General features: G+C 41.2%; 1 protein-coding gene across 1 annotated transcript in view; it reads left to right on the top strand.

The window, feature by feature from the left end:
- The window catches only part of Adgrv1 (adhesion G protein-coupled receptor V1), a 405831-nt gene that overhangs the window by 46000 nt on the left and 346717 nt on the right, over window positions 1-13114 (top strand). The window contains exons 22-25 of the mRNA XM_033767703.1: window positions 3964-4140; window positions 6756-6936; window positions 7996-8198; window positions 12551-12680. Of these exons, the coding sequence (XP_033623594.1) occupies window positions 3964-4140; window positions 6756-6936; window positions 7996-8198; window positions 12551-12680 (691 nt within the window). The remainder of the gene's footprint in view (window positions 1-3963; window positions 4141-6755; window positions 6937-7995; window positions 8199-12550; window positions 12681-13114) is intronic.

Here is a 13114-nt window from a genome sequence, read left to right as displayed (position 1 = left end):
TTTGTGAAGATAAGACTATTACTTCAATTTAGACTGTGTCTATTTTTAAGTGCCTGCCATATGTTATGTGAATAGATTTCTTTACATACAAGTGATACTGATATAATCTGATATCACAGATCATCACCCAAGCATGACATGAAATTAAAAATTAATTGGCTTTGTAATTGTTTGGCTTTAATCTTCTATTTCAACAATGAGGGCCAGTTTATGGCTCAGAATACTGAATTGTTTTTCTGGGTAGATCTAAAAAACGATTCTTACTGCTTACCTTTATTACTGCTCTTCTGCTGATCAAAGGATTTGGCAAATTCTGATTCAAAAGAGGAAATATTTGGGAGGAGGGGGTGAAGGGAGGGCAGGGGTAAGGGGAAAAAATGAGAACCAAGACCTGTCATGTAGAGGTACAAGATCCCAACGATGAATGTAACTGCACTGTATCCCTAAAATGTACCAATAAACTCAATTAAAGCTGAAAAAAAAAAAAGTGCAAGAGTGAGGGAATTTTTTGCAGATTATTACGGATGTTGCTGGAGAAGAAACAGTACCATTTTAGCACTTACTGTGTTACCGGAGACCATGTACCCCACCCCGGCCGTGTGACCTGAGGCCTTTGAGAAGAGAGTGAGGACTGGAGGGAGGACTCGTGAGCTCTGAGCCGTGCTCTGCACCGTGGGTTTGCTCAGTACCGTCCTGCCAGTGCACAACCCTGAGGAGAAAGTCAACTGGGGTCCGTCGTGCCGCTGGGTCCTTTTGCTGCTTCCTCCTTTTCTCTCGTACCTCTTAAGTAAGATTGCAGGATCTCACACACAGAACAGTGATTTCTGCGGACCCGAGGGACGAGTCCCAAGAAGCTGCCGTGCTGTACCAGACTCTGTGGTGGGAAACACTGTAGTTGTGGAGAAGACGGGCAAGGACAACACTCCTCGGGAACAGTGACGCTCAGAAAGAAAGAGACCTAAAGAGATAAAAACAGTATTACAGTCCTTAAATGTTTAATACTTACACACTGTTACGTGTGGCGTATTACCTCGAAAAAGGTGTGAAGTTTTACTTGTAAAAGTAAGCATCAGGAGTGCTTCTGTCTGTGTGTGGCTGAAGCAGTGGAAGGAAGGTTATCCATCCACGGAGGAAGAAGTGTCACCCTAAGGCGGAGAAGTGTGGCTGTGGCAGTAGCAATGTCCAGCTGAGGCAGCTGGTAGAGGTTGGCGGTGTGTTAGTATTTCTGTGTAGCTTTCTTTGAAACAAGTGTTACATCAGAATTGAATGTACTTGGTGCTTTTTTCTCCATCTGTAATATTGTCCTGCATTGTCTCAGCAAGCTTTGACTATCAGTTGTATAACTACGTATTTATATCCCTTAGTATATGGCTTCCAATGCCAGACTTTGTATTATATACACTGACTTCCACATTTATGTTATCCTGTCCTCTTTATAAAATTCTGCCCTCATTTTTTCAGCTGTTACCTTGACATATCTCTTTATGGATATTTTAATAGATATTTCAAACTGGATGTATTTGAACCTAGAGTTTTTGATCTTTACCCAAAGCCTGTGACAAACCTGTGATAGAGGAGAAATCTCTTACGCCTGCCTCACAGGTGACTTAGCTTGATATGCTGTTGCTTTTGAAGAACATTGCTGCCTCTCTACCAGCCCATTCAGGGAGTCTCTGAGCGATGGAGGGCAGAGACAGAAAGAGCCCACGCAGCTTTTCATCAAGTATGGAGGGAGAAATGGCCCAAAGTTGAACAGCACATGCACCTCTCAGCTGATTGTGTAGCCAGTTGGCCCAGGCTTGGCCCAGGCTTGGGAGAGTCAAAACCAGACTAGAACCAAGGATGTTTGGGGCAGGGGCATGTGAAAAGGTGCTAGGAGTAAGCACTGAGTTTGAGGAGGCCTTTGTCAAGAGCTTGTCAACAGCGAGGAAGTCAAGATGAGGCTTCTTTGCCTACTGGCCGGATTGTCCTGCTACCACAGCACCATTAACAGCATGATGGCGGGGATGAGGGTTATGCTGCAATGTGATGTCATGAGCTGTTGGGGCTGCTTGTCCAAAAGAACAGGCCACAGGGACCAAAGCTGAGCACTTTCCAGTAACCCATTTAGTAGTAGTTTGTTCCCAACCACATTTTTCATTCTGGAGGAGGCAGCAATTCATTCCTGTTGAATTTCGTGCAGAGTTTAGCTTTTGGACTTGTCTTCCTAGTACTTCTGCCAGCACCATTATCTGAAAGCTTAAACAATGCCTGCTCTAACCATGTGGCTACCTGTATCATCTGGCTTCAAAGGACTCATATTACGCCAAGGAGGCACGACAGCGGGCAGTCTTGGGTTCCCTGGCCTCAACATATGCCACCTTGCCTGAAGCAGCTTGTCTGAATGGCCTGTTTTAGACCCAGCCAAGTTGCCAGCTCAGCCAGCTTCTTGTAGGGCTGGTGTGTTGTGGTTGTACATTCACAGGCTGGTGTCTCCTGTGTCTCTGACAACTGCAACTCCCAGGCTTGAGCAGCAAGCGGTGCAAGTGAGACTGACCCCCTTGAACTGGTGTCCTACTTTGGTGCTTTAGACTCCAGTGACTTGGAAGTTTGGGCTCCGGCAGTGGCTGGGAGTGGAACATGTCTGCCAGGAGACACACTCAAGGCTCCACTGAATTATTACCTGGTTGTTTTAGACTTGTTGTGCCAAAAGACCAGCAGGCAGGTGACCACCAAGTTAGTGTTGCCCAGGACTGACTGTTTGCCATAGAGGGTTAGGGTTATTGCTCCTCAGGGAAACCCTGGGGGTTAAAACTGGATTCGCACTGGTTGATAATGGTCTTGACTGTGGCCTGTTGGTAGACAAAGTTCAAATCTGTTTTCTCTAGCCCTAATATCTGCACCAAACAGGCTTTAAAGAATTGAAGATGCTTAGATTGACATGGAAAAGACTGACATTCTCTATAGTAACATTTGTATTTTTAACCCTGTCCACTTTTAGTCCTTTTTTTCTCTAACTTATGTAATTGCTGATATAAGTATAAAATTGAAAGCCTGAGAATTTGATAGCTCAAAGATCTGTTTTAAAAGGTTGCACCTTTTTTTGCTCCATGTAATTTGTAATCATTGTCTTAAATTGTTTAGATCAAAATCTTACTCTTCTGAAAAAATACACATATTCATGTTTGTATACCTGTATGTGTGTATGAAAAACGTAAAGAAGACATTAAGCCTGATATAAAATGCCTTTTTCTGAGCTGGCATGTCCTCGTGTTAACATTCTCGAGGCTTTCCACGTGGTACTTGCTTCACCCCCAACGTGACTCCGCCAGCTGCACTGCATTGGCTCTGTGTCCATGCCTGGAAAGCTCTTCCTGCTGTCATTTGATTCTCTACTCATTGCCACCATGCCTGCTCAGCTGTCTATGCTGAAACCATCATTAAGTTGCAAGTTTGTCATCCTCTTCCAGCTTTTCACTTGCCCAGAGAAAGGATTATGCATTATTTCTGAGCAAAAACTTCTGTAACTGTCAAATTTAGCACTGTGGCTAGCACACGGGAAGTAAAATGAATGAACTACATGTACAATGAAAAGATCATTCTTTTTGCTTTATCCGTATGAACATTTAGAAAAAACAAAATGATTGTAAATTTGGTTTCATAGCAGTCAAAATATATGTGAGTGTCTTTTTGTGGCTGCTTAATATCCTGAATCATCTCAAAACATTTACAGCAACTTCTGTTACATGAAAATATTATGGTGTGTCTTTTATATAAATGGACTTCATGCAAATCTTAAAAAAAAACCTTTAAACATTCACTGTATGTTTGGATTCCATTTATAAAGGCCTCCTTCCCCTTTTCAAGAGGTAGAAAGTTATAGAATTAAGTTTATAAATAATAGAAGAATTTCATGAAAGCATTGTAATTTTATCACAGACTTCAATAGGTATTTACTTATAATTAATTTATGTTCAATTTCAGATGGCAGAGGAGGGCTCTACCATTTCATGTGTGGTGGAGCGCACGAGAGGAGCCCTGGACTACGTGCATGTGTTTTACACCATCTCACAGATCAAATCTGATGGCATCAATTACCTTGTGGACGATTTTGCTAACGCCAGTGGGACTGTCACCTTCCTTCCTTGGCAGAGATCTGAGGTGAACCCTTCCAGGAAGGCTTTCCTTGATATGTTCTTTAATTCTTTGCTGCTTCTTGCCATTTAAGCAATTTGAAATACTAAGGGGATCAAGGACACATAATGGTATAAAATATTTCAGTTGACCATGCTGAAACATTCCTATCCATAATTTTATATTAAAATGTAAATAGCTTACAAGTTATCAGGAATGCATAGTAAATTTACTTAAAACTGGCAAATAATAAATGATCTAAGGAAAATGTTGAGGGTCTTACAAGTAAATTGGATAAAAAAAAAAGCTGAAGGGCTTTAACTCTGCTTAAAACTTTTGAATAATTAAAGCTGGTAAAGAGTGATCAATTTGGGAGAATAAAGGAATGAATTAAATAGGTTATAGCAAAACCTCTCCAGCACTGTTCTGTAAATGGATTCATGATAAAGGTTTACTAAAATAAGAACACCTAGTCAGTTTCTAGAAAGCTAAATTTACTCAGTTTGCACAATTATATTTTATTCTAATGCTTTGTCTATTCTTGTTTGTCCTGGAATTTGAAGTGCTCTTTATCAAAGATGATAGTATGTGGAATATTTTTAATGTTCCTGCTTGACAAAACTATGAACTAAATACATAACTGAGAACCCTTGTTTTGTAACTTACATTTAATATACAGTTCAGAAGAGATAATAGTAAACCAAATTGGTTAATAAAATAGTTATAAACATTTCAGTTGATAATTATTTAAAATATTAGCTTCTGTAAACTTTGAATTTCTTTTTCCCTTTAATTCAATAATAATGATATGATTTGGCTATTAAGTGCCATTTTAACACTTCTTTTTTGAGCACATTGGCCGTGCTGTATAGTACTTAAAGTCATTTTAGAATATTAACAGTGAAATTCATATTCTTCATCAGATCTACAGAGTCAAAATCTCTAGGAACATTTTTTAAGCGTAAGTCTTCAGGTTCTCTGAGGTCCAGTGGTCAGTATTTTGGAGACTGCGTGTAAGTTTAATTTGTTTCCAGTTTCCTCTTCTTTCTGGGAGAAATCAGGAAGTCACCCTTCTTCCACCCCTCACTCATTATGCCTGCATCTTCTACCTCCACTTGGATCTCGGATCCATTTACTTCCCTTATGTCTTTGGTTTTATTGGCTCAGAATTCCATTGGATGTAGTGAGTGATCCTCTTGCATGCTTTCTTGCTCTGTCCCCTCTGTTCGCATTCGGCCGTGGTACCTGTCTCTCTCCTGCTTGTGATTCTCCCCTCTTTCTGAGGAATGAAGTCCAAATTCCTTTTTATAGCATAAAAGATCCCTATGACCTGGCTCCTGGTCGCTCCCTTGCACTTTGCTCTGCTCCAGCCTTTGTGGCCTCATTGCAGTCCCTGCAGGCCATAGTCCCTCAGTACTTCTGCCTTTCACCTAGGTTGTGTTTGGCTTGGAATACCATTCCCATTATTATGCAAATCTGTAATAAATCCCTTAGGGCTCATTCCAGACAAGTATTTTCTAAAGCCTTTGCCAAGTAGAGAAAGTTGTTTCTTCTTTGGTGTACTTTGTACATGACTTTATTATGACATTTTAACATTAAATTTTTGAATATTTGCCTCTATTTCTGTCTTCTACAATAAATTGTAAGCTTCTCGGGTACTGGGGCCTTGTCTAACCCTTCACACTGTGTGTGACACGGCATGTCTGATTAATAAAGGAAGGAGAAACTTTTTTTGCTTTAAATTTTATAGAGCATTACTGTGAGTCATTTCTACTTCTTTTCATAACTTTTTGGACTAATTGCTTCAGCCACACTTCTAAAGTCCATTATGGAACCCACTTTCTATAATATTGTTAGTAAGTCATATTTTTCTTAAAGAGGCAGTGGACATACATATGTTGTTTTTTTCTTACTACTCAAACATGCAGTTCCTTAACTGGGCACTCTCTATCCTGAGGTCAGTACTACTGGTGTCTTTGGTACACAGAACGTATGGCATGATACCCCTATGTAGGATATCAATATGTCGTATATGATACGTTAATTATATTTCTTTTACAAGAAAATCTCATGTTTCAGCACCCGCCTTAGCCTGTTCAGATTGCCGTAACAGAATACCTCAGGCTGGGGAGTGTACGAACAACAGAAATGTACCGCCCCTGCTCTAGAGCCTGGGAAGTCCAAGATGAAGGTGCTAAAGACCCAGTGTCCGGTGAGGGCTCACTGCTCCGTAGCTCTGGCATCATCTCATGTGTCCTCCTGGGTGGAACTGGCAGACAACTTCCCCAGCTCCCCAGGGCCTTCATCAGTACACTATTCCCATTCCCCAGGGCTCCACCTTTAACACGTCGTATCTCCCAGAGGCCCCAGTTTGTAATATTGTCACTTTGAGCGTTAGGTATTGGCAGACGGATTTTTAGAGAGCACAAACATTCAGGTAATGGCAGTACCCACTATAGTTCAAGGAATTAATTTCCTCAGATCACTTTTTCTCTATGTGTGTATATGTACATGCACATATATATTCTTTAACGTCTAAATTTGTGTAGCAGAGTCATGTTAAATAGTAATCTCAACTAAACTCAATCAATTAGCTTTTTGTTTTCCTCTGGCCTAATGCCTCTGGATTTTTACATTTATAGGTCCTGAATATACATGTTCTCGACGATGATATTCCTGAGCTTAATGAGTATTTTCGGGTGACTCTGGTTTCTGCAGTCCCGGGAGATGGGAAACTGGGTTCAACTCCCACCAGTGGCGCAAGCATAGATCCTGCGAAGGAAACCACAGATATCGCCATCAAAGCCAGCGATCATCCCTATGGTAAGCCACCTGTTGTGAGGAGGACTCCGTCTCCTCAGGTGCACTTGGTTTTACTAAGACCTTCCTAAGAGGGGACTTTCTGCAAAGGATTGAAGTACAATGGAGACCTTCTCACTTCTAAGCCTCCATGTTGGGGAACATGGCTTCTGAAAAAAGATACAAAGATCAATTTCTGAATTTACGTAATTTGGCAAGTTTTTTTCAGGATTATTTAAAGTGAAAAAAGTGCTTCCACTGATGGCTATCAAAATTCCTTCAGTTGAAGATTACCTTATGCATACAAAGCAGAATGAATGTTATTATGTATCACAGATGTTTACTAAAAAATCTAAAATAAATTACCTCATGCTGGCATACTAGTATCTAAATAACTGAAGTACTTTGCGATTTATATTTTATTGGGCTTTAAAGATGTGATCCCTGTCATTTACATTAATTTCTGTTTTGTGCTGGAAAGTGATAATTTTCTTACTTGGGGAACTGTCATAGATGTTTGCTTGACTAGATTCAGATTTTTAAGTTGAAAAGCATATCTCTTGTGAAGGAAAGCAAGAACACTGTTAAAAATACCTGGGTAGGGAATCAGAAAAGCTCTCCACTTTGGTTTTCATAAATTTTTTAAAAAAGTGTTGCAAATCTGTTAGTGTGTCATTAATCCTGTTCTGCAATAAGGATTAATTCCAAAGATACCATTTAAGTATGAGTAAGTGTTTGAAAATAAATATTTTTAAAATTTAGTGTTCCTTTATTTGATACTCCTTGGCGGGGAGCTTTCTTTGAGTAAAGACAAGGAAATTAACATTTTTAGTTTTAATGTGAAATCACATAAACATATTCCATATCAGAAACAAGTTAAGCAAATCTTCACTAAAATCTTTTTACTCTAAAGCCTTCAGGGCTTTAGCCTGGTGATTAAAACAGTGCTTCAAGGCGGCTTGAGATGAGTAAGGAATCTTCCACAGCCTCAGGCCGGAGGATACCAAATTTAAGGCCCTGTATCAAAAAAAACAAAGCAGATCCCTGTAGGTGACCCAGGGCATCCTGTCTCCCTTGCCCCAGGCTTGCTGCAGTTCTCCACAGAGCGACCTCCCCTGCTGGAGGACGCCATGAGCCTGCCCGCCAGCAGCGTGCCGCACATCACTGTGCAGGAGGAGGACGGAGAAGTCAAGTTACTGGTTGTTCGTGCACAGGGCCTCCTGGGAAGGGTGGCTGCGGAATTTAGAAGCGTGTCCTTGACGGCATCCAGTCCGGAGGACTACCAGGTACGTATGTCCCTGAGCCCTTGGGAGCTGAACTTGCACATGTGAAATGGGCACAGCACTTGTCATGGAGGAGTGGAAGAGGATTGCACTGAATCTATACCTTACTACTCAGGGAAATAAGCACTGATGGTTTTTTGGCCTTGACATTCATGTGAATTAAGGTTCCTGACTGCACTGAAATGTGACACTTACGTGGCTACCATGTTGCTTTTTTCTTATACGTTATACTTGCCATAGGCTTCTTTTATGCTGTTACAGGTTTTATATTAATGCTCCAGATTTGGATTACATATATTTAAAATTATGTTTCTTTTTTTGTTCTCTTCCTTTTGGTACCTGGGATTGACCTCGGGTCCCTGAGCTTACAAGGCAGGCGGTAATGCACTGAGCTAAATCCCCAGCCCTAAATTATGTTTCTTAACTAACTCAAATTCTTTTACCTATATCCGTCAGACAAAGCCAAAATTGCAAAGAGATGATCCATGTCCTTTCAATTTCAATTATTCTTTAAGTGATAAGCAACATGGGTATTGAATGTGGCAACACAAAGCAGGGAATTTAGAACTGGACAGAGCCGGGGTTTACCTGGACCTCAGCATGTGCTCTGTCTCCTACATGTACATCTGTAGTGACATGGAGAGCCACTCCCTCTTGTCCTTGATTACAGCACTCTTTGTATGTGAGTGCTCCTGATTTTTTTTCTTGGCAAACCTTCCCAAGAAGAATTTTATATCCTTCAATATTTTTGTTTTCCTAAAGAATTCTTTTCTTTGAATTTAATTTTATCTTCATGTTTTTCGCTTTCTTTCTAAAAAGACCCGCACAACCCCACAAGAGTGCAGCATTTAATAATTTATACACACTTTCCCTCCAAACCCCAGAAGCCTTGGATGGCTGAATTCAGTGAATCTCAACTAGTTAGCTAGTCTTGGATTTCTTCTTTTACAACCCTTTTCTTAGAAGAGTTATGTATTTTTTGACCTTGACATTTATTCTCTCTAAGATGTTATATAACATACCCCACAAGACATTTCAACTTGATTTATTCTATGTTCTTTTTCTTTCTTTCTTTCCTTTTTGGGCATCGGAGATCGAACTCAGTTCCTTATGCTTGCAAGGCAGGCAGCGGAACCACTGAGCTAAATCACTGGCCCTATTCTTTATTCTCTTGAAGCAATACTTTAGTTTTCCCATTGATAATCTTCAATTTCTAATTTAAATAAGCATCTCCCACTTCCGGTTGTATCATCATTTTCTTTACTAACTAAAACAAAACGGAAGACCTTCCCACCCCTGCCTTCACCGGTGGTACTTAGGCGTGCTAGTTGTTGAGTGTCACCTCCGTTGCTTATCTCTGACAGCCTGATAACTTTTCCCTTCACGGCTTCCTTTGATGCTTCAACTCTCCCCGTCTACATTAGCATAAAAGCAGGATTTCTTAGGTGTTACGTGTGAGGGTGTGTTGAGGGGAGGGAGGAGCCAGGAGGAATGTGTACAGAAGAGGAAGTAATTGACCTTGTTCTCATTGAAGTTGTCAGTGGTCCTCAGCATCAGGTTGCTTCCGTCCCAGCCTGTTGGGTGACACTGAACGGCTAGTCAGTTACTCGGTGAGACTTTGGGGAGTGCTCAAGGCCTGTGAGCTGTGGGAGAGGTGGGTGTTGGTGATGCAGGCTGGGTATTCTGGGAAAGCTTCCTGGCTTCAGGCTGACTGAAGTGCAAGGAGGGCAACAGTGGACAGAGGGGGAGAGGACTGCTTGAGACTGGTAATTGTCTGGAGTCTGGAGTCAGTGAAGGGAGGAGGCCTGCAGGTGGGCAGTGTTTCCACAGTGTGGAGAGCAAGGTGTGGCGAGGGAGAGAGAAGCTCTGCGGGGACTGCATCACTCGGGGCCACTTGTGGATCTCTTAACAAGGAGCAGTGATTGAAAGCTGTTATGTATTCGTGACAGGTCACGAGGCTGAATCGTGGAGAGCAGATTAGAGTCTGATACAGAAAGACAAGTAAGCAGTCAGTTTGTGGTGTGAGGCAAGACGCGGTGGTGTCTTGAGCCAGGCTGGCGACAGCGGAGGTGAAAATGGGTCTGTGAATTAGATGACAGGATCTGAGGGTTGTTTAGTGTGGAGGATAAGGCCGAAAAGGGCTTCAAGAATGAGTCCCCAGGGCCCGGCAACTCCTTGCTCCACAATTGAGCCGTGTGGGGAGGATTTGATAAGATAGGATTTTTAAGGAAAGATCATGAATTTGAGACTGTGGTGGAAATTATATGTAAAATTTCAAATAGGTATTAAGATTTAAGTCTATCACAGGCTGGGGTTACGAATTTGAGGTGAGAACAGGTGCACAGTATGAAAAGCTCCTGGCGCTCAGGGAACCGAGGATGCCACGCCTGGGGGACGAGCACCGCTGATCTGCCGTCCGAGCAGCGGCCGGGATGGCAAACTCCGCCCCAATAAAAAGTTAGAGGGACAAAGAGGACACTTGATTTGCACAGATGAGAGGAAGTGGTGAGAAGGAGGACGTAGATAGCCACCCTGATAAGGACGCCAGGGAGGGGCCCGGAAAGACGGAGGACCTGTAGCGCTTTGTCCCCAGCTACTTTACAGGGGTGAGTGACCCTCCCTCCACCTGGAACTTGCCGTAACTGGGTTGGCTTCTGGGCACCTCTGCCTAATGTCATTTCTTTGCAGTTTCTTCCTCTCTGCCTGCTTACTTGACCTTGGCCTGCCTTTTCAGGCTGTATCTTTGGGGCAGGTGCTAGTTGGCAAGTTTGTGCCTTAATAGTGGTTAGCTCAGAGTTGGCAAGGGGCGTGTGGGACCTCCTGTACTCTGTGCCGCCCCTGGAGTGAATACACACGTGTATAAGTTTGTATGTTAGTGCACAGGTGTGAGTGCACACTGCCTTAAAGTCAGCCCCCTCCTTGCTTCCCCTGTGTTTTATCGGGAGGGTGGCTTATTGTGCTTGGCTTTCTCTCTCTGTGTCCTGCCCGTCTGCTCTTTTACTGGTCTCTTGGTGCCTTTCTTTATCTGGTTTTTTTTTTCCTCTCTTTTTCTACCCTTCTCCTTGACTCACTTCCCAGGGGAACTTCTTTAGTAAAATTTGGTTTTAACTCCTAGTTAGGATTAGCTAGAAGACCTAAGGAGGCCCCTGTTTTATTTTCTCCTCTACAAGGTAGTCTACATACAATCTATAGAAAGAATCCGATGAATAATTTGTTAAGATTAGAAGGAACATGTTAAAACTGGCACTGTATAGTGAAAAGAATGAGGTAGGATGGTAGAAAGAAAAATTGAGAGCGTACGATAGCATGGAATAACAAAGAACGTGTCCCAGAAGAGCAGTCAGCACCCGTGCAAAAGATGGCTGAGTGCAAATAAGAAAGTTTCCCATGAAAGTTAAATGTTACTTCCGTTGTGGGTTTACTCCAGTGGCTACTAAACTCTGCGTAAAATTAATTATCTCTCGCTGAGCTATGTACCTTTTATAAAAATTATTTCAATCATTTTTATTAATGGTTAACATTTTTTCTGGAATGTTCTTCACAGTCAGAATTTTGTCTTGACTGCTTTTGTATTGGAAGCATCAAAAAGTGTTTCCCTGCACACACAATGTGTTTGACACCACTGAAAAAGCAAGTAATTGAGGGAACGTGGGTTCCTCCACTTAGATTTGGACACGAACAGCTCCACGAGATGAAATAGAGCGGCTCACACAAACAACACTAGAAAATTTTAAGCAACTTTAAAATAGTCTCATACCTTCGGAAGAAAATGCTTATATGGAATAGGGGAAGAAAAGGAACCTTCAGACTGCTTTGGAGTGACTCTTTGTTTTTCTTAAGTATGTGAACTTTTCTGAAGGGAATCTATATTATGAATTCTAACCTCCAGTATAATAAAGGAAAGATTACTGCCAAATGGAACGATAGGTGATATTGCTTAGACTCTCAGAATGAAAATGCCATTATGATTATGCCCTGAGTATTTAAATTTCTCGATTATGTAATGTTAATAGTCCTAAATATTTGGTCAAGAGAAATCCGTGTATTGTACTGAAATGACTAGGCATTTGTGGTTGTCACTTATTAAGATTTCTCTTTTGCCTTGACTACTGTTTTGATGAATAGGCAAATAGGATTCAAATCCATCTGTCTCCTTTATTTAGCTTAAGGATGTAATTAGAAAAGTGAGTACTATCCATATCCACCAAAGTGGTTTTAATTTTGTACAGTATTTTACTTAGGTTCTTCTGTTGCAGTATTTATAACAATTTGGTAGATCACAAACATTCTCATTTTGCAATTCCAGACATTGAATAGTTATAATCTAACGAATAAACTTTTCATTTATGTTTCAGAGTGCTGCTGGCACATTAGAGTTTCAACCAGGAGAAAGATATAAATATGTTTTTGTCAACATCACTGATAATTCTATCCCTGAGCTGGAAAAGTCTTTTAAAGTTGAGTTGTTAAACTTAGAGGGAGGAGGTAAGTAAGGCTGATATTTCTTACTGAGTATCTGCTTGTCTACCTACTACGATGGCAGTAGATTTTATTCATTAAAGAGTCCTTTTAATTAGAAAAAAGTACCGTTAACACATGAATTGTGCAGATTTGAGAGTTTCCGCGGGACACTTCCTTACAGGCATATATAGTGCTTTGACCTTGTGCAGCCTCCCTTTTCCCCTCTAGTTCCCTTTCCTTTCTTCCTCTCTCCCAGTCCCTTTCCCCTTCCCTTTTAAGACCTCTTCTACTTTCATGTCATCCTTTTTGTTGTTTGTTTTCATCTCCCCATATGAGAAATAACATGTGATGCTTGTCTACGCCTGTCTTATTTCATTTAACGCAATATTCTTCAGTTCCATCATTTCGAATGACATTTCATTCTTCTTTATTGCTATATAATATTCCATTATATATAT

This window comes from Fukomys damarensis, unplaced genomic scaffold, assembly GCF_012274545.1.
Source record: "Fukomys damarensis isolate Sample0158 unplaced genomic scaffold, DMR_v1.0_HiC HiC_scaffold_3, whole genome shotgun sequence".
In the NCBI taxonomy this organism is placed as follows: Eukaryota; Metazoa; Chordata; class Mammalia; order Rodentia; family Bathyergidae; genus Fukomys; species Fukomys damarensis.
Note: the sequence above shows the minus strand (reverse complement) of the source record. Positions and strands in the feature narration are given on the sequence as shown.